Source organism: Clarias gariepinus, chromosome 1 (genome assembly GCF_024256425.1).
Source record: "Clarias gariepinus isolate MV-2021 ecotype Netherlands chromosome 1, CGAR_prim_01v2, whole genome shotgun sequence".
Taxonomy (NCBI): domain Eukaryota; kingdom Metazoa; phylum Chordata; class Actinopteri; order Siluriformes; family Clariidae; genus Clarias; species Clarias gariepinus.
The window spans coordinates 14,785,089-14,805,800 of record NC_071100.1 but is presented as its reverse complement, the minus strand read 5'-3'; the positions used below and the strand labels follow the sequence as shown (position 1 = coordinate 14,805,800).

The window sequence follows — 20,712 nt, the reverse complement described above, 5'->3', positions numbered from 1 at the left end:
ACCATCATCTGCGCCTTCATTCTTTGCAGAATAACAACATTTTGGGCCCATTAAATGAGCAGTGCACGGTCCAGAGTGGAGTGGATGAGCGGGGTTCCAACCAGCCAAAGACCACCGTCTTCCCTGCCGGATCTCACACAGGCCCGAGAGTCAGTCAATCACACTGTGTGTGTGTGTGTATGTGTGTGTGTGTGTGTTCCTGGGAGGCCTGATTAGGCCTCAGCTTTCCGATCATGCTCCTAGACAGGCCAGTGGAAATTGGCCGGCTCCTGGCAGGGAGCTACCTGTCACTGCTCATCGTCTCCTGCAATGAGCTCTCCTGCAAATGAATAAAATATCATTCCCCCAGCATTCTCTCTCCATCCCTCTCTCATTCCATCTCTCTCTCTCTCTCTCTCTCTCGCTATTCCTCCTGGTGTCTTGAGCTCAGCTGGAGCCTGACCCTTGACCTCGCTGGCTGGAGAAAGTAATGATAAGGAGATGTTGCCACAAAGGCAGTGAAAGAAGAGAAAAATCTTGATCTAGCTGAAAGCAGCCCGGGTCTTTGACAGACTGATCTCCGATTCAGCTGGTGATACTGACATGTCTGACAAGATGAGAAAGTGATGGACGATGCTCGCAGTAGTCCACTGCACGCTGCAGCATCAACAAAACCAAATATTTTTTTTATATATAGTTTACATTTTTTTCGTCCAAAAGAAAAGAAAAAAAAAAACACTGTGCCTCCACAAATCTATTGAGGACAACAATCGTTCTCCTTTTACTTCGTCTTCTTCTTTTTCTAATTATTAATAATATTATTACTGTTATTGTTATTATTATTATTATCGATCTTTAAGATAAGATCTTTTCTTTTTTTTTATTGATGCAAAAACGCTTTAGGAAACTCATCTTTGTTCACTCACTCGACTAGACAAACTTTTACGTAGCATTCCAGTGCGGCGTGTTTTTTTTTTTTTTTTCCTAAAATGTTAACATAATTCTAAATCACCCAGACGATATTGAGGTGTCAGCATACGCCTTATAATGATGCTTAAAATGCAAATAGCAACATGATAACTATAAAAGTCGTGAGGTTTTGTGAATTACAGATACACAATATTTGAAAATTCATGTGCATGTGTATGTAAGTGTTGTGTGTGTGTGTGTGTGTGTGAAAGAGAGAGAGAGAAAGCGATGCATCTACCCATGGGGCACAATCTGTGAACAATTTCCAGGTGAAATATAATAACAGCATTTCCCCGAGCGCAATGTGCTGCTCCTTTCATAACCTTCCCTGATCCAGAACAAAGATCCAGAGGTCTTTCATGTCTGCTCTTGTCTCGACAAAAAGCCTGTAAAACAACTAAAGCATGCATGAAACTCCACCAAGGGGAGACGTGCATCCATCCCATTCTGAACATCGGTAAAAACAAAATGGGCCGGGTGTGTGTGTGTGTGTGTGTGTGTGTGTGTGTGAGGGTGGGGGGAGTATTGAGAAGCATCCCTCAGGTTAAACAACGGTTGTTTGCAACTAATCGTAACGTTCGTCTTTGTGGAAAATGGAGAACGAAAAACAGAATTAGCAACAAGATGCTCAAACCGAGCTTTCTTTATATACCTTCTTCGTGACTGTAGGCCATGTCGGTGTGTCAGGTTTGATTTATTTCATCGTCGTGGACATGCAGTGAGTTTTTTTGGCTTCCTGCAGAACTAAGATGCTGCTGTCTGATTTGAAATATTTAATTTGTAAATTGCACAATTCGGTCCTATAACTCGGTATCATCGCGACGATTCGGCACCAGGACGTTAGCAGCGGGTTCTTTGGGTGCCGTGGGTTCTGGGGAGGCTGTTTGTCCGGCGCATTCCCGCTCGATCGGACTGGGATCTGGGCAATTTCAAGGCTTCACAAAGCTTCTTGGAATTCTCCCAGAGAGCTCCTATCTTAGCTTAAAAAGTCCTAGCTAGGACTCCTAGACTAAAAGCGATTTAGGAAACTTCTCAGAGCAACTCTGAGTAAGGAAAGTACGAAAACCTTTATCTTAGTGAGGAGGCATTTGTGAATGGTATGAAGCCAACAATTCAAGAGACATGGAAGAAAGTAAAAGAATAAGAAAACCAGATCGCACAGAAGGGCAGTGTTTACTTTTAGCTTGTTTGGAGAATATTTCTTCTTTCTGCCATTTTGTTCTCTGCTATAGAAACTCTTAAGCCTCTTAAAAGTCCTCCTCTTAAAAAAATGACGTTAGGAGCTGTTTTAGGGCTAAGATGTTTCGTGAATCATTTTTATCTTTACTAAGATTTAGTCCTAAATTTAGGGGGAAATTCTAAGAAAATGTCATATGATAATTCTAAGAATTTTCTTAGAATTTTGTCACTAGGACCAACTTTTAGGCTTAAGAAGCTTTGTGAATACCTGCCCTGATCTTTACAACAAAGCACTAAACTGGTCAGTCTAATAAATGTCTGTCACTGATAATGATCTCAGACAGGGATTTGTGCTTTACTGTTTGTTTTTTCTGTTGGATTGGATTAAAAAGGCTGGCATTTGAGCTTACTGGTAGCATACATACACAGCATTTTTGGTATTCGAGCAAACAAACCGAGCCGAACGGAACGCCGGCAAAGTTGCGCGTATGTCCGAGAGCTGGTCGAAACTTATTGGCGCCATTGCAAAGCCAAGCGAAGCAACGTTACATACATTTTTTGCAGTGTGTGCAAGATCTAGGGAAGACATAGCACCATGGGTCCCAAGAATTTTAGCAAGGACGATAGCAAGAAGGAAACTATACAGTAGAAGAACCAAGTCAGTCTCAGGAAATGTAAATTTTTATGAAAATATTTCTTCCCGTTTTAAGGGATACATTATCATTAATAATGTTAAAAGCAGTACTGACCACTAAAAACACTAAACACACTTTTTGTCTATTTTAAGATCCGTTCGGTTTCCCGTCTCAAACGATCCTGTGTGTGAACCTGAATAAAGTTAGCCTTGGACGTGGTGCTGAGACGACTCACCTGAAGCTCCGTTTGAAAGAAGAACTTCTGCGGACACTGCGTGCAGTCGTAGATCTTGTCCTCCTGACCGTGTGCTGAGAAAATATGCTGCTGAAGCTTACTGGCCTGGACGAACACTGCACAAGGAGAAAAGAACCAGAAGTAAGAAAAAAAAACTATAAGTTCATCTGTTCTTCAAACCGCAGGATAGACATGACACATCTTTTAAATGTTTTTTAACAACGGTACATCTGGATTGCATCAGAACTAGACGTTTATGTATTTCAACTTATTTGAAAGGATTTTTTTTTTTTTGCCCAGCGAACATTAACTTCACCATTATATCTGATTCACATCATGACCCTATTAGCGTTAATCCGAAATTCTAATACATCATATCAGATGCCTCTTATAGCGAAGGGTTGGCTAATAAGCTCTAACGGAACGCGGACCTGCTTTGAAGGGCATGCATGAGATAACGAGGGACACGGGTTGTATTTTGTGCTGCTTGGATGATGAGTTTGTGTCCTGTTTCTGCTTCCTGTCAGGTCAACTGAATCATCAGCACACCGCATTACTTTTAAATTCACAAATGAGGAAATTATTTGCTTCTGTATTTTAAATGCAGTAGAAAAAAAAACGTTTTGCACACCCTTAGGACAAAATAAAGAAATAATAAGGTAAAGATATTATTATTATTTTATTATTATTATTATTATTATTATTGTATTGTATTACCACCTTTATTTTTGTCTGATGCTGATTGGTAAGGCTTGTTCTGATGTCATGTACGAGCCCTCATTTAAAAAATTCCATATTGTACGTGTGTACTGAAAACGTGTCGGTGGTAAACACGGCAAGGAAAGAAAACTCAGAAGGTCTCAACTTCTAATCAAAATGAAATCGCTGTGAGAAAACTAAATTTAGAGCCACTTAGGAAGCAGAGATGTGGTCCTGATTGCATCCCTGTTGCATGAAATAAAACAATTTGGTGTAACCCACATTCCCTGTCTGCGTGCCTGTATAGAGGGAGGAACTCTAAATGCAGCATTCAAACACACACACACATACGCATACACATACACATACAAAAAAAAACAAAAAACATGCCAAATGCCAAAGAGAACGGGATCTGGGCCACTGCAAACGTCACGGCACTCAGCGAGCGAGAGAGGCTTAAAATAAGCCTGGCATTTTAGCACCAACGTTTGGATCTTGAACATCCAGGGTGCTGTTTTTCACAGTCATGATAGCAGGTGTGTGCTAATAAAAAAAATATATATAAAAAAAAGTGATATAATAAAACATAACTTGAACAGTTTTATCTAATTTCTGAAAATAATTTCGGTAAATAAAGCATGTTGAAATGTATTCCTGATATTCAGACACGTGAGCTATTAATAGGTTCATCAGAGTGAAACTGATGTTTGCTAAAAATACGCACAAAAGCAGACACAAGACCCGGCACCATCTTGGGTGCAAGCAGGTTTTTTTGTCCTCCTGGAAAACAATTTCAGATCTTTTTAAGATTTTTTTTTTCCCCTCTCAACAATGTGCAGTTTTCTCTTTCTAATGAATAAATGTCATTCACTGCAATGACCAAATAAAAAAACCTATATCTGGATTTTGTTTTTATCCTGACCAGGATAAACGGCTTACGCAGCATTATAACATGTAAACAATTATAAGCAGCGATGAGCGGGTCCAAGCACTCCGCACCATCACCACCCGGGCGACCAGCACAACCCGCGTGTTATTTGAGTGTTTATTTGTCTTCAAGAAACCAAGAAGTCCAAATGGCAAAATCATAAGTTAGGAACGACAAAAACAAGAAAATGTTAGCTTTTTTAAGGTTTTAGTTAAAGAAGTGGATATAACCAAATGCAAAAGATTCCCACCACCAGTATACTAATCACCAGCCTGATCATCCGTCATCATCTGCCCCTGTTTCTCACTGGTTCATCCCTTAAATTAGATGGTTTTTATACTTAGATGATTCATAGGTCACTGTGTGGCTTATCAAACAAAAAAAAAACATTCCTCTGAAACTGCTCAAAAACTGGACTGAAAATGAGAGCCAACGAAAAGTCCTTCAGGAGGCCTGGGGAACTATTTTCCAAGACGGAATAAAAATTCAAGAAAGTCTGGCTCCTTGGAGGCAATAGATGAAGAAAAGAGGGCTGGCTCGAGACCTTTGCACAGAACTGTATTGCATCTCTTGAGTGTTGCAGCATCATCTCTTAGCTTAATCTTCTTGGATCCCAAATACTGTTAAACCAGGTGGAGTAATAATGAATAAACTTTTAAAGCAGGGGTGACCAGCCAATGGAAAATGGAAGATACCAATTTATTTTGTCTTCCTCCATTCCAACTGGTATCTTCCAGCTTCTGATTGACTGAACATGCCTGATCCTGATCAACAGTGAGTAGTGCAGGGGTAATTGGAAAGCATGCACGACTGTGACTCTTGAGGACCAGGGCTGGCCAGGAAAAAATATATAGAAATCTTCTTAAAAAAAAAGAATTATAGACAACCTTGTGATTTGATAGTCAAAAGGAGTTTGGACACACCTGCTAATTTAATGATTTTTGGTAAGTTACTTATTTTCTACATTGCAGATCAAACCTGGATTTTGGATTAATTATGTATTAGGAATTGGGTAATTAATCAACAACAACAACAACAAGTTGGTACTATAAGATATGAAGGTCCGAACAGTTCCTGCATGAACAGTATTGTATCAAGCACCATGATGAAACTGTCTCTCATGAAGACCTTCCCAGAAAACAAAGACCAAAATTTACCTCTGCTGCAGAGGAGAAGTTCATTTAGAGTCACCAGCCTCAGAAATCACCAATTAACAACCAGAGCCTCAGATTAGAGTCATTATAAAGGATTTATGGAGCATAAGACAACACAGATACATCTCAACATCAACTGTTCAAAGGAGATTATTGTATATTTTGGACGCCATTGTTTTACAAAATCAGGAAAGACCTGGGATTTAGAAGTGCGCACACATTTTTAACTGGGAGAGTATATATATATATATATAGTATAGTATAGAAATTAACATCATCCAAGAAATAAAACTGATTAACTCCCAAGACTTAATCTTGCCTAAACTATGTCTTAATCCAGTTTAACGAGCATGCTGCTGAAAGTTATTCTGCATAAATAAATCTTAAATCTTGCTTGCTAAGTGTGATTTCCTCGCACTTTGATCAAGTTGTGGGATATTTTCTCGCTCTAGAGGAGCTGACATCATCCTAAGCTGTTAGAACGACTGTTAAAGGCTCTTCTGCACCACAGGCAGATTTCAATCCTGGCTTAGTCCTGGTCAGTGCTGAAGTTTTATTAAACACTTTATTCATCAGATCCTGAGACGCTGAGAGGGAAGAAGTGCGGGAAAAAAAGGGAGAAACGTGTCTAATAGTCTACACCCTTAATTATACTGACAATATAAATATTCATGCAGACGCACTATTTATTTATGCGTAGCCTGAATACAGTCACCCCAACTTCGGGACGGCACTTAAAAATACATACTGTGCCTGTGTTGTTTTAATTAAGCCAGCCAACCACTGGATGAATATGTGTGTGTTAGTGTGTGTGTGTGTGTTAGTGCATGTGCCCTAATTCTCAAAGGAGTACTTCAAACGTGCTCTTCGTTATGCTAGACCCGTGTGTCCATTCTGAAATGAGAGGAAAAGGAGAAAAGGCGACGGATGAGGGAGGGGGTCCGGTCTCTGAGGGACACAAATGTGGGGAAAGTTAGCATTCTAGGCTACATTTGAATATTTTACACTTGATAAACAACTTTTTTTTTTTTCCTTCTCCCTCCTCTTTATGTGGCACAAGGATGTTGACGGAGCATTGTGGGAGATAACGGAGAAGGATTCTGTCCAACTTTCGACGTTCCCCCTTCCCCTTCGGCGAGTTGAGTAACATTGCAGCGTGTTGCATTATTATCGGATGGGCCGTGCTCGCGCTGTAACTCGATATGGTGTTGAGGATTCGCTTCCTTTAAGGGTGTAAGAAGTGAGACAAAAGTGCAGAAATCCCCCTCGACTTTCACCTCCACTTCTGATTTGTTTGTGCGAGTCCTGGCGGTCGAAATCACAAGGCGAACCGCGCGCGCCCTGCTCCTCCGCAGTGAGCACACACACTCTTTCGCTGCGGGCTTCCTTACTTCTGATAGCTGTCAAATTTGCCCTGCGAGACTGGAGCTTCTGTCATCTTCCCGGGGCCTCTGGATCTCTCTTCAACTCCACTTTTCCCTCTTTCCCTTTCCCTCTCCTCTCTCTCATCCCCTTTTTTTTTTTTCTCCTTCGCCTTTTTCTTGCTTTGTCTGCATTCCCTCCCCGGTCCTCCTCATCCTCCCTTTAAATTCCTATAATTCATCAGATAGTTCAAGTAATTTAGTCCACTATCGTTTTCCATTTCTGTCTGTCCTTTGCTGAATTATGCTTCGTTCTTATAAAACAATACATCTTCTACTTCTTGCCTTTCTTATCCTTGAGAGGGACTCATGTCTGGCTTGTCTTGACTTGGGCTTGTCTTTGAGTTATTGTCATTGTCTTTGACTTGCCCTGGTCTTCAGCATTAATCTTATTGAATATGCTTTTGGTTTTGGAATTTTGAACACAATATTCCTGTATAATGGCAAAAAGTATTGTTTTTTTTCCTTCCAATCTTGAAATAAAATCAACATAATTAAACAAGTCTTGCAAGGATATAATATGCATGGATATAATTGACTATATCTTGACTATTTAGATTCAAACTTAACTTGGCCTTAACCCACTTACGACTCAAGTCTTGGCCTGATCTCACTTAGTCTAGGTCTTGAACTTGAATGATCATCACTACAGCACTACTTATGTCTCAAATATGGAACAAACTAGAAAAGGATGGTTACTGGGTTATTGATCAAAAAGTTGGGGATTCAAGCCCAAGCACCAGCATGTGGCCAGTGTTGAGCCCTTGAGCAAGGCCCATAACCCTGTCTGGGCGCTGTAACTTGGCTCTAACCCCAGCTACCTTACAATCTGCAAAACTTGTCACATGTGCTGTAACGCACATGTGACAAGTAATTATTATTATTATTATTATTATTATTATTACAGTAAGAGCACATCCTCTGATGAAGATGCGACCTAACAATCATTGTACAAAAAGTCACACAGAAGAAAATAAAAAGTTTTTTTTTCTTTCTTATGTCCCAATTTATGCCGAACAGATTTTCTCTAAAAACAAAAAGTTTAAAACCTTTTTTTTTTTAAGCTGGCCTTAACAAACATGATGAACCCTATTCGACTTGGGATTAACTGATCTGGTGGTACGTACTCTATTATTGCTAAACCGCTATATAACATGAAGGAAGAGGAAAATAACAGGAAGTACATGTGACGTACATTATCCTGGTGCAACTGTTCATGGTTCCTTGAGAGGCCTGACGATGGTACGGCCACCATGGAAATCATTACAAATGAAGTATGTTCACACCAAACTTTAAATGAGCAATTAGCACACTACACTTCACAAATGTGGTGTTTCTATAGAATTATAGATCAAAGTGATTTAGGTTTTACCTTCTTGTATAATCTAATAATCTGTTTAATGTTATGTATGGGTAACAGTCAGAAACTAATGCTGTACACTAAGATTCTAGTGTGTCTGGTCATAACACTACCTCCGGAGGCTTGTAAAGTGGACACTATGCATGATGGGTGCATCGCTTCATACGCTTCCCTTCTTACCCTGACACGCCCATCACTCTGGAATAGGCTCGATTTGGACTCATTAGGTCACACAACCTTTTTTCTTTGCTTTAAAGTCTGATCTTTCAGCTTCCTAGCAAACTCAAGCCTTTTCTTCTGATCAGCCTTACTAGTTAGTACTGGAGTGATCTTATGGACATGACATACAATCCTGATTTCCACACCTAAAAGGAGCTCCTGGGAGACGTGAAGCAGACAAGCGAGAAATAAAGGAAGGTTTTTTCTCTTATAATTGTGTTCTGTTAATATGCTCAAAAGTCCCGGTTTGACTTGAACACATTTATATGTAATATTATCCATATATTCCTACGTGTATAAATATGTTAATATGTCTATAAATATAACAGAGTTTAATTATTTAATGACGGTGATTCATCTCTGGTCACAGAATGCATTTAGTACGTTTACTCAATTACCTGACTGAATAGATGATTATGGAAATTAAAGGTAATGTAAATAAATAAATAAAATAATGAATAAATTAATAAATAAATAAATAAATAAATCTGTAGCTGCAAACCGAACACAATGAATACGGGGCCTGTGATTGATGTGATGGAATTCCTCCCCACTATTTTTGCATAAAGCTCTGAGATGCATTTGAAATTCATAAAAAGGGGCTAATATTAATTATTAACATCATATTTTAATCCTTTTTTTTTTTTTTTTTGCAGAGGCTGAAGACCTGCCACAAAAAAAAAAAAAGAAAAAAAAAGAAATGGCTCCTGTTTTTCAGTAGACAGTGGGATCAGGTCTGGCTGGTGTGTGTTACGCCAGCGAGAGGGACGTGCTGTAAGCTGTGCGTAAACGTGAGCCCTAAATATATACAGCTGCTAAACAAGTGTGGAAGGGGAAGTGGGGCGACTGGAAAGCGGCTTTGTCCACCGAGAAGAGCGATGAGGCTTAGCGGGAGCCGAGTGGCGAACGGCAGCTAAGAGCTTTGCAGATTTCATTATCCAGACAGTTAACCCTGCTGACACCGGAGCGGGGAGCGATCCTCACAGGATGGAGTGCGCCACGCTCCGAGACTGATGAGATCATTACCACCAACATCCACAATTAGCATGCCCCCCCCCCACCTCCCCCACCCCACCATCTCTCTCTCTCTCTCTCTCCACTCTCCTTCTCTTTGTCTCCTCCTCTTTCTCTTTTAAATCCACCTGCAGTGCTCCATCAGTGATTTGGATTTAAATACATACTTTTACGAAGTTCTTGTCTTTAGGTTGCACCACAGCATAATGAATATGTAATTTCGATTTGACCAGAAGGTGTTTATTTATTTACAGGAACAGCAGCTCTTAGAGCAAAGCAAAGGTATATTAATAATGTTAGACTAATACTAATACTACTACTAATAATAATTTTATTGGTATTATTATTGAATTCTATATATAATTTTAGGCTGATCAAAAACAAATATCATTATTATACTGTTTGCAAGATGTTTATTTAACATTTATGAAAGGAGTCTCCAATGTTACAGTTTTTGGGGGAGTTAACAGTTAAAAACCTGGTGAGAAGACGAGTGTTTGTCACTTTTGAGGGGAAAAAATGGAACTAATTTGTCGCAAATATTGCATGACATTAAAAGTAGCAATAAACAGTTAAATGACTGGTAAATCACTTTCATTAAAGAGAGATAAAACACTTCAGGACGTGCTGCTAAAGAAAAATAATCAACTATTGTTGCTCTGTGTTACATGACTGCTGCGAGTATCCTGGACAACGAACCTCAGTGGTTACTTTGTTTTCAATATGAAATTAAATTAATACATTTATTAATCCAATTAAATTAATTTATTTCACTACTACAGTACTACTACTACTACTAATAATATTATTAGTAAACTAATTATTATTATTATTATTATTATTATTATTAGTAGTAGTAGTAATAATAATAATAATAATAATAATTATTATTATTATTATAATTATTATAATTATTATTATTGTTGTTGTTGTTATGGAAGGTTCTTTGGGGCCAATAAATTATCTATCTATCTATCTATCTATCTATCTATCTATCATTATTATTATTATTATTATTATTATAAGTTTAATAGCAAAAATAGTGTAATAATACTAATAAAATTATTATTATTATTATTATTTATTTTACAGTAAAAGAACTGTTAAAAATTTGCCAATTTTAAACCATTTCAAATAATAATAATAATAATAATAATAATAATGTGTCTATAAATCTGTCTCAGGTGAGGAAAAGTTTTTTTTTTTTGAGAAAAAAAAAGTTTTCAAAAAAGGTCTATCATGATGAGCTTCATTATTAACCTTTTTTAAAATTATTTTAATAATCATGGATTGAGAATAGATTTGTTTCTTCCTCCCTCCGTATTAAAGTGCTATTGGGGCATAGTTAAATATAATAGTGCTTAGCATCACTTAGTATCATCACTGTGCTGTTGCTGTTTATTTCAGCTGCTCCCATTAGGGGTCGCCACAGCAGATCACACAGTTCGATTCTGACAGGGGTTTTATTCTGCGCTTCTGATGCAACCCTACCATCGTTATCCAGGCTTGGGGCCGACACTAACCGTGAACTAAACGAAAATGAGTCTTCCCGAAGTCTAACCCCCAAGCCACCGAAGCTCCTACAGCCATAATCATCACTGAGCATGAATAGAGGAAAAGACTTACCTGTGAAACAGACCGGACACTTGAAGGTTCCTCCCATGCCCTCGAAGCTGTGCTCGATCAGGTGGCACTGCAACTTCGCCGGCGAGTCGAAAGTCTGATTACACAGCTTACATTCATGGTTCAGGCCTTCTTCTGAGAGAAATGTGAACAGGAATACCAGAAAAAAGAAACAAACACAGTCAGGACAAAAAAGATTCCCTTCTGATATGATTTTTACTTAATTAAGTCTCAAAAGTTTCCACTTATGCACCTCATTCATTATACAGTAGGTGATAATGCGAATCGTACGAGTGACAAAACAATAAACATTTCCATTTGATCGCACTGACGAAGCTGAGCGGAACAGAGTGCGGCGTGAAGACATCACGTCGTCAACTCTCCCGCTAGCGCTTCACTATTTTAAATATTTCCAGACATAATAAAGGCTTCAGACGGAAATGTTGAAACTTGTAGTAAACACATACAGTAACTAACTACAGAACACTCCTATCAATAAAAAAAAAGTTCTTCATTATACACATAAGGAAGAAAATGTTTGTCCATGTCTTTTCTTTTCTAGAAGCACTCAGTCTTAACATTTTGAATATTTTCCTTGAAATGATTTTGAATAAACATTACAGTTGCTTTAGAATTATTTACAGATCAGTATTTGTTTATAAAAGATAAGCAGTACCGCATAAAGCACCATTGTGACACTTTACGTACAGTATAAACAGGATTATAATACGTTATTTATATCACGAGGGGTGTTCGAGTCAAACCGGGACTGCACTAAACCGTTCCAGTGGTGCAAACGTGTGTTAAAGAAGGCTGTACGTCCGATTCTGTGTGAAGTGGCTCGGAGCCCACTGCGGTCGTTCAGCGGGTGTATGTCTGATCCTTAAAAAAACGACACATAATTTGCAAAAGAGTTGCATCTATCCGAGAACTTTAAACACACTCATTCACCAAAACCTTTTGCACGTTACAGGAACTCGGCTGGGAGTTATGGACACATCCTGCGTACAGTCCTGACCTCGCTCCAAGCCATTTCCACATGTTAAGGAGTTCCTGGGAGGCCAGCGTTTCAGACATAAAGCAGGCAATCTGATTTAAAAAAATTTCAAAACTTTTTCTACCTTAATGGTATCCAAGCACTAATGAAACACTGGGATACGTGCATTAGTGTACAGTATCTGGAGATTATATAAAGAAATAAAGTCATGTGTTTTTTACTCTCATACAGTAACTGTGTCCTGTTATTCTGCACAATCAAAAGTCCCGGTCTGACTTGAACGACCCGTCGTAAAAGGAATTCTTGATAAGCTTGAGACAAGCTATGAGGAATTATAATGGTTCATGTACTGTATGTGTGTTTTAATAAGAAAATGTTACGAGCGGTGCGTTTAACTTCTGATCAACGTCTTGTTTTTCTTTTTCCGACGAGAAGCTCTGATTGCTACCAATTTGCCTATTTTCGTGTTTAGCCTTGATTAAAGGAGTGATATGAGAACATGCTTTTGATTTCCCCGTGTTTCAGAAGTAGTAAAAGAACGTGCGATCAGTTCCCATTAGGCACAAATTGGACAGCCAGCAGGGGGCCTATCTGCTTCAGGAACTTTTTTTTTTTTTTCCTTTCTCACTAGCATCCAGAAAGCGGTGTTGCATTACAGGGGGGGAAAAAGCAGGTTTTACACCAGCCTGATGTTATTTTGATGCTGAGTGCGTGAAATTTGCACACGCTGACAGCGTCGACAGCTACACAAATCTATCTTCGTGTATTCTTTTGTCTCACTCTTTGCTGTTAACGAATGATGATTAAAAAGGTGCATGATTTATGTAAATGCCGCTTCATTATAGATTTCATGCTGCCTTCGTGACCGCGCCAGTCAGCACGGAAATGATGAAATGTTCCCAGCTCAAAACTATATGGTGTTGATGGGATGCATGCATAAAACGGATAACATCATACGTTGTGATCTGTGATCTAAACACAGATTCATCATGAAAGAACATGCGGGAAAATGATAAATTAAATCTCAAAGCAAATGTCAGGAAAGTAAGCGTGCACGGAGTGACGTCCCGACCCTGAACATGTGCTTCAAACTCGAAAGTTAGGTTAAGATAGAAAGAAATAGATAAATATGTACAGTAAAAAAAAAAAATGTGTGCTTTAAAATCTGAAGCCTACAATATCTTCACTGTAAACTACTCATAATGGAAGTGAAAATATTGTTATCCATAAGCGCTATTATTCATCAAATCTCAACTCCTTGGAACTTCACTCTATACTTTTCTTATTTAACTCTCAAGCAAAACATGGTGTCAATGCTAAAAAGTGTCTCACCTAAGTAAAAAAGGGGAATTTTTAGACATGATCATATAATACCATTTTTCATAATGCTTAATGCTTCTTATCTCCTGATCCATGCTTCATTTTTTGTAAATATACATACACATTTATATTGTTATTAGATCAAAGGAAACACATTTGCTAAATAGAATTTCATGCCCTTTTATGTCCGTAGTGTCCGTTACTTTTTTGAATTCAAATCTTTCAACGATCTTAACTGTCACTCTGATGAAACTTGGCCGATTTATTTTAAGACATAAACCTGTAAAAGTGTGTTATTCTAAAACGCAAACTTGTTAAGATATCACAACATGAATTTGACATGGTTACGGACACTACAGATTGTTTTTTTGCTTTTTAACCTTTTAACAAAAAAAAAAAACTATTTTTACAGGTCATCTGCTTCTAGAAGCTTACACCGATTTTAGTATCAATACTCATGAAGAAATAAGAATAATTTGCATTTTAAATGATTATTGTATGAAGCAAGACAGTATACTGTAACACCTGAAAAATGGCCACTTTTTGAGGCCAGATTTAAAATCATCTCCCCAAAACGGCTGGAGATAGCAATGTGAAATTTTTAGAGAGGCGAGATTGGTCACTTCAATTTCGCATAAACTTCACAAACTGTATTATATGTATAACAATTAACATTTTTTTTAATCAGCATCAATACTGTTTTTTGGTTGTCTTTAAGTTTCTGTCTCTAAGCTGTACCACTGTCGCATGCCTTCACACACAAAAATGACAAATAAAATAAAATAAATAAAAGGTATGAATTGCCTTTATAATCAGAAAGATAAGGTAAGTGAAATCATCCATGACTCATCCACTCTCTCACTCTCCACGGTCCGGCGCTTACCATATGGGGCCGAATCAAAGCCTGGACCCCTCAGGAACCAGCTGAGGCCCACCAAGGCACCCAGAGGACCGTTTAGCAGGACGGACCGTGATACAGCACTGGCAAGACAAGCGACCTGAGCAGCCCGACACCCAAAAAAGTGCCTGGGACAGATGGGTGTTTAGCATGAATGATTCGGTTACCAGAGACACCTGAACCAGTCCCTCTCTCTCTCTGTATATATATATGTATATATGCTCCAAGGACAGAAAGATACAGCAAACAGGCCGAACGTCCATTTGAAACACATTTCTGACTACCTTTTAACGTAAGATGTGGAAATGGTGGCTTCGAGCCCCGCCGTCCGTGGGTCGCCACACCCTCTACTATCCCTCCACATATGGCATGCAGTGCCAGTTAATGTTAGAGATATTATAAAACTGTATAATCTGTTTCCTCTTTATTCCAATTCCCAACCCTAATTAAATCCGAATATTTAAAAATTGCGATTAATCGTGATTAATCATCGGCGTTGACTATGATTAACTCGATTAATTTTTTAATCGATTGACATCAATCCCATTTGTCGGAAATTCTTCAATAACTTCAACAAACTGTAAAAAAACCTCCACAAGAAACAAAGCACCAGTGGGTCACACAATAACAAATTCTTCAAAAAAAAAAAAAAAAACACAAACAAACACGAAGCAGTGATCTGGCAGCATGTTTTACTGTGTCTCGAACACGAGAGTATTAAAAGCAGACTGCCCGAGACGCTTATGAGAGAGACAGAGCGACAGAGAGACACTGTCATCTCCGCTAGAGCTCTGAGATCACTTCCATCCCATAGTGGAAACTTCAAACTGACACAACCAAACCATCAGCAACAGTTCGATTCAAAAGTAAGGAAAAAAAAAAAAAAAAAGAAAAAAGTCCTTCTGTTCAGCCATTTTGTACTGGGTTGGCTCGGCGGGATGTGACTTTAATGGAAGAGGTTTGACGCCGGAGCAGCCGCCGATGTGCGCACTGGACTCACTGACATAATGTTAAATAATTAGATTCAGATATTGTTATGTCTTATTATATATATATATATATATATATATATATGTTATTACAGGCTATGATTTGGGAAAACCTACAGCGAATGTACAATGCAATTATTATTCATGTGTTTTTATTATCAGAGATTTGTAATTTTTTGAAACTATAAGGTGCGTTCATGTCAAACCGAGACATTTGATTTCAGAACACAGTTATGAGAGTAAAAACTCCCTTTAAAACCCCCTGCTACACTAATGCACTTATCACAGGGTATCACTGGGGTTTGGACACCATCAAGGTGGAAAGTTTTCTCATGATCAGTCCGCCTGCTTCCTGTCTGAAACGCTGGCCTCCCAGGAACTCCTTTAACCACCCAAACATGTGGAAATGTCTTGGAGCGAGGTCAGAACTCCCAGTCAAGGTCCTGTAACATGCAAGTGATGTTGGTGAATGATTGCGTGTACCGTTCCCACAGACAGATGCGTCTCTTCCACAAGTTTCTGACAAGTTATCTATTGATTTTTTTTTTTTTTTTTTTTTTAGGGATCAGAATGTTCACAGGAATGACTGCAGTGGGCTCCGAGCCACCTCGGCTGGGGTCATCACTCACGGATTTTGCTTAGTTTGGTGTAAAACTTAGGCAGTCACGTAATGTAATATGATACGATAAATAATCTGGAAAATAAGAAAATAGAAGCTGATAAGAAATTCAGCTTTAAGGCATGAGTGAGGAGGTATGTTTGAGAAAACTGCTGGCCTGTGGTCCACTACAGATATCGGGATTCAGATTTAATACTTGTTTTTTTAATAACCTTTCATCGATATCTGATTAGGGTTATGTTTAAGTTACAGGCAAATCATTATGTTAATCTATTTAAAAAAATTCACGTTTATTTGCTTGCACCCGTGTCCTTTTAGTACAGTGTCTCTTTTATAGTTCGTTACAATAGATTTACTCTGAATCGCCTATCGTTCTTTGTTGTAGTGTTTTTCTGCTACATGAGAACACAATTAGTGGTCAGAGATAGATTCAGTGCTTCTCTCATTGACCAGTTCACCACAATTAAATAAGAAAGACACAAACTATTAAGATCAGCAAAAAGAGATGTTTTTTTATTTTTTTTGTGGTTTGGAATGAGAACGTGAGTCACGACCCAAAAGCATATATCTCAGAGACAGAAGACAGAAAGATGATCTTTCTCTTCTGCTTCACTGCTTTTTGCATTTTCCCATCAAGAAGCTTCGTTATATTATTGGTGTATGGTATTAAGAAGTAGTTTTTTTCAGCCCCTAATTTCCACTCCTAAATGTCAGTTGGTTTACTCGAACCCGAAGCAACAAGGGGATGTCTCTCTAAAGACCTACAACTCAACCGATCATATCATCATGTAGTCTCTTTAGATCCATTCCAATCTAATAACTTTCCGCTTCCTGGCAAGCGCTGCTCTTGTTTTCTCGTGTTTATAAAACCACCTTCCCTTCGCGCATTCCCGAGAATCGTTTCAGTTTCTTCGGGTCAAACCCGAATTCCTCGCCGTTCCCCCGCACCCCACTTTTCTTGCGCGCTCGTCTCGTCTGTACTTCCTGACACACCGCCTGTTCGGTGTTAACGCAGTTTTAAGAACGAGACAGTGCCGGTGCGTCTGCAGCCTAGCGCCGCTGACACCAGAGAAAGCTGAAAGCTCATCTGCATATCCACAGGGTCTGCTGCTCACGCCCTCATGCTTTATGCATTCAGCAGCTCGCTCCATCGCTGGCGCCTAATCTCTCTCCCATGTGGAGGGAGTGGGAAGTAAAGAAATAAAAGAATCCTGCCAGTATTAAATATACAGGATGCACCTTTTCCTCTTAATCTCCGAGTTGAAAAGGACACACATGAAGACGGGGGTCGGGTCGATCTCGGTTTTACAGTTTGAGCCGAATCGCTAAACACGGCCATGCGGTCGGTAAGAGGAAGCTCTGGAAGCGAGGAAGTTCATTTTTATTATGCGCTTTAAGACAATGACTGAACTTAAAGTCCTGCTTTAGCAAAAACGGCCTCGTTTGCGCTGCCTTCTGGTTCCAAGACGGCCCGCTATCAATTCTGCTGAGATGCAGCGCGGTGTTAGTGCTTGGCATTAATGCAGAAAAATCTGATACATAGATTTACAGCCGCCACAAGGGGCCGGGGAACGTCTTGTTCTTAAAGGGCCCTACCGAGGTTTAAAACATGTTTCTGCAAAAACAAACAAACAAAAAAAACAAAAATAATTAGATAAAACTGATTTCAAATTCTGAACTAAACCGGTTCGTTGTACATGTTTTGAACAATATGAATGTAAAAAGAAACTGCATTCATAACTTTTTTAACTTTCTGTCCACATTTTCCTTCTTCTGTCTTTCCTCCTTCCCTACTTGCTTCCTGGTTTACCTCCTTCTGTCCATCTCCCTCGCTTTCTTTCTTCGTACCTGCTTTTCCTTCCTTCTGTCTTTTCTTACTTCTTTCTGTCTTTTCCCTTAATGCTTTCTGCCTTTTCTTTTTTCGTCTGTCACTTTCTGTCTATCCATCTTCCCTTCCTTCCTTCCTTGTTTTCCTCCTTCTGTCCATCTCTTTGTTCCATGGTTCCTGTCTTCTTTTCATTTGTCGGTCCCTTCTCCTGTCTTTCCTCCTTCCTTGTTTATCTCCTTCTGTCCATCTCTTCTTCTAATCTCCCATTCTTCCTTCTTTCTGTCTTCCTCAATAGTTCCTGCCTTTTTTTCTTTTGTATGTCCCTTCCTCTGTCTTTCTGTCCCTTCTTATTACTTATTTCCATCTTTTGCTCCATTTGACCATCTCTTCTTCCTGCTTCCATCCCTTCCTTCCTCTCTTCTTTCTTTTCTTTTCCTGCCTTCCTTGCCTCATTCATTAATTCCTTCCTACTTTTGGTCTTTCCTTTGCTCCATGGTTCCCGGCTTCGTTTTTTTTTGTGGTCTGCCCCTGATAGATGGATGGATGGATGGATGGATGGATGGATGGATAGATAGATAGATAGATAGACAGATCGATCGATCATGTATGTGCTGGTTCAGGCAGCACTGTGGTTCAGTAGTATTTGCAAGTCGCCCCTAGTGTGTGTTTGAGTGTGTGTGCAATAGGTTGACACTCCACCCGTCTCCTGCCCTATGTCCCTGGGATAGGCTTTATCCTTCCCATGATCCTACCCAGGATAAGAACTATAGATCTGGTATTTGGATGGATTTGCTGGTTCCTGGTTGGTTCCAGGAAAGGATATCATTGCACTGCTTTAGTCTAATGAACAACAGTGAATCTAAAGTTTGAAGTTATATTTAAAAAGCTTCAGAATCACATAAATCCCAAGGTTTTCCTGGCTCTTATTTGGCCCTGGTTTTGATTTAACCTGAGGGGGAAAAGAAACCTATAATAAATCAAAGGAACAGTACGCGCCCTACAAAACTACGCATAATTATCGATGGTTAATCCGTTTGGTAATGCGGGGGAAAAAATGATGATAATAATAAAAAGGAAAGACACTCGGCTTGTCACGTGGTTAGGACGCTGTGGGCCCGCGCATGAAGCCACACCGCTGCTGTTTAACTTTTATATCTGAAACTCCCTCTACGTTTCCACTGATTAAAAACAGTCTCGGAAGGCCTTTATAGTTAGAAGCAGACCTGGAAGCAGTAGGTGGGTCTGCTTCTCGCCTCTCGTGGTGAGAGCTATCTATTAAAGCATAATGGGCCGAAATCTGCGTGATTAAAGCTCAGGGAATAAGGGATGCAAACAAATCGACTCCTCCTACCTAGGACAGGCGGCGTGTTTGTTCCTGCGTGTGTGTTTATAGAAGGAAAAAAGAAAATAATCTCTAGGGTGTGTAGTTGCTCACATGGGAACGTGCGCTGCATCTTTCCGAAATTATCGATTTGACAAAGCAGGAGGATCCTCAGACGAGCGGCTCCCTACAGACTAATCGTTGCTTGACTGGTCTTCATTTTCTTCATTAGCTTCCACTACCATATAAGGCGAAACCAGGCTCCTGAGTCATTTCATTAGACGCTGTGTCTGGATTTCTGGATCGCTAGGAAATGGTGGGCACTGTGTGACATTTGCCGGCGAGCGTTCAGACCTGGACGCTGAAGCTGATTAGCAATGTTGTGTCTCCTGGAGGTAGACGTGCGCGGTTGAGTCGCTGAGCTCACTCTAAAAACTACGGGACTTTATACTTTCATGAGGACACTTTCGGTGACGGCTGAGACGGAAACGGACAGGGTTTGTGTACTCGAAGCGTGATCGCAAGACTGACACGTCCACGGTACAAAACCGCGTGATACATCGTAATAGTACATCATAAGTCTTCAGGCCCTGTAAGCTGAGAATGGAATAAGATAGCAGCTTATCTCATTTCGTGATGCTATTTTAAACCTTTGTCATTAACTTGACTCATTAACTCGGTCTATCTAACACTATTAAGTTTAAGTCATGAGGTCAATGCCGTTATAACATGACGCCGCAGCTGTCACAGGATCTGATAGTCATGATAACTTCGGTTCTACCTGCAAGGCTTCCATATCTATCATTTTTATTCATCATTGACCTATGCTGTGTTTCCACCACGGATCTGTGCCGCTTGAGTTGTAAGGGGTGCTGTATTATTACGTCACTTCATGTAAGGCATTAGCGGGAGCGGAGGCAGAGGACACATAGAGCTCCACCCCAACCTTCAGGGGAGGAGCAGTGGGAATTTGGAAAGGTTAAGCACACTGTGAGGCGTAATTTAGAAGGTGGAGGGAGAGAACAAGGATTTGATAAAAGAGGATTTAAACTTAAAGGAAGATGAGGGAGATCGAGACCAGAAGGTGGCGGTAATGCGACTTCCAATCAACGTAAAACAACAAGAAGAGGCAATACACGATATTCAATCATGTCCGTTTTATAATATTCAAGTTTGACTATAAGCGATGGCGGCACGCTGGTGTAGTGGTTAGCACTGTCGCCTTGCACCTCCAGGGTCCGGGTTCGATTCCCGCCTTTGTGTGCATGGAGTTTGCATGTTCTCTCCCTGTGCTTGGTGTGTTTCCTCTGGGTCCTCTGGTTTCC

The 20,712-nt window shown here is 39.7% G+C and overlaps 1 protein-coding gene across 8 annotated transcripts in view; it reads right to left on the bottom strand.

The window, feature by feature from the left end:
* The window catches only part of LOC128519739 (zinc finger protein 521), a 134,139-nt gene that overhangs the window by 18,796 nt on the left and 94,631 nt on the right, over positions 1-20,712 (bottom strand). For 6 of the 8 annotated variants that reach the window (XM_053493624.1, XM_053493632.1, XM_053493598.1 and 3 more), the window contains 2 exons: positions 11,419-11,550; positions 2,998-3,113 (listed from right to left, as the gene is read on the bottom strand). In XM_053493624.1, the coding sequence (XP_053349599.1) occupies positions 2,998-3,113; positions 11,419-11,550 (248 nt within the window). The remainder of the gene's footprint in view (positions 1-2,997; positions 3,114-11,418; positions 11,551-20,712) is intronic. The other 2 variants (XM_053493604.1, XM_053493581.1) reach the window with 1 other exon arrangement.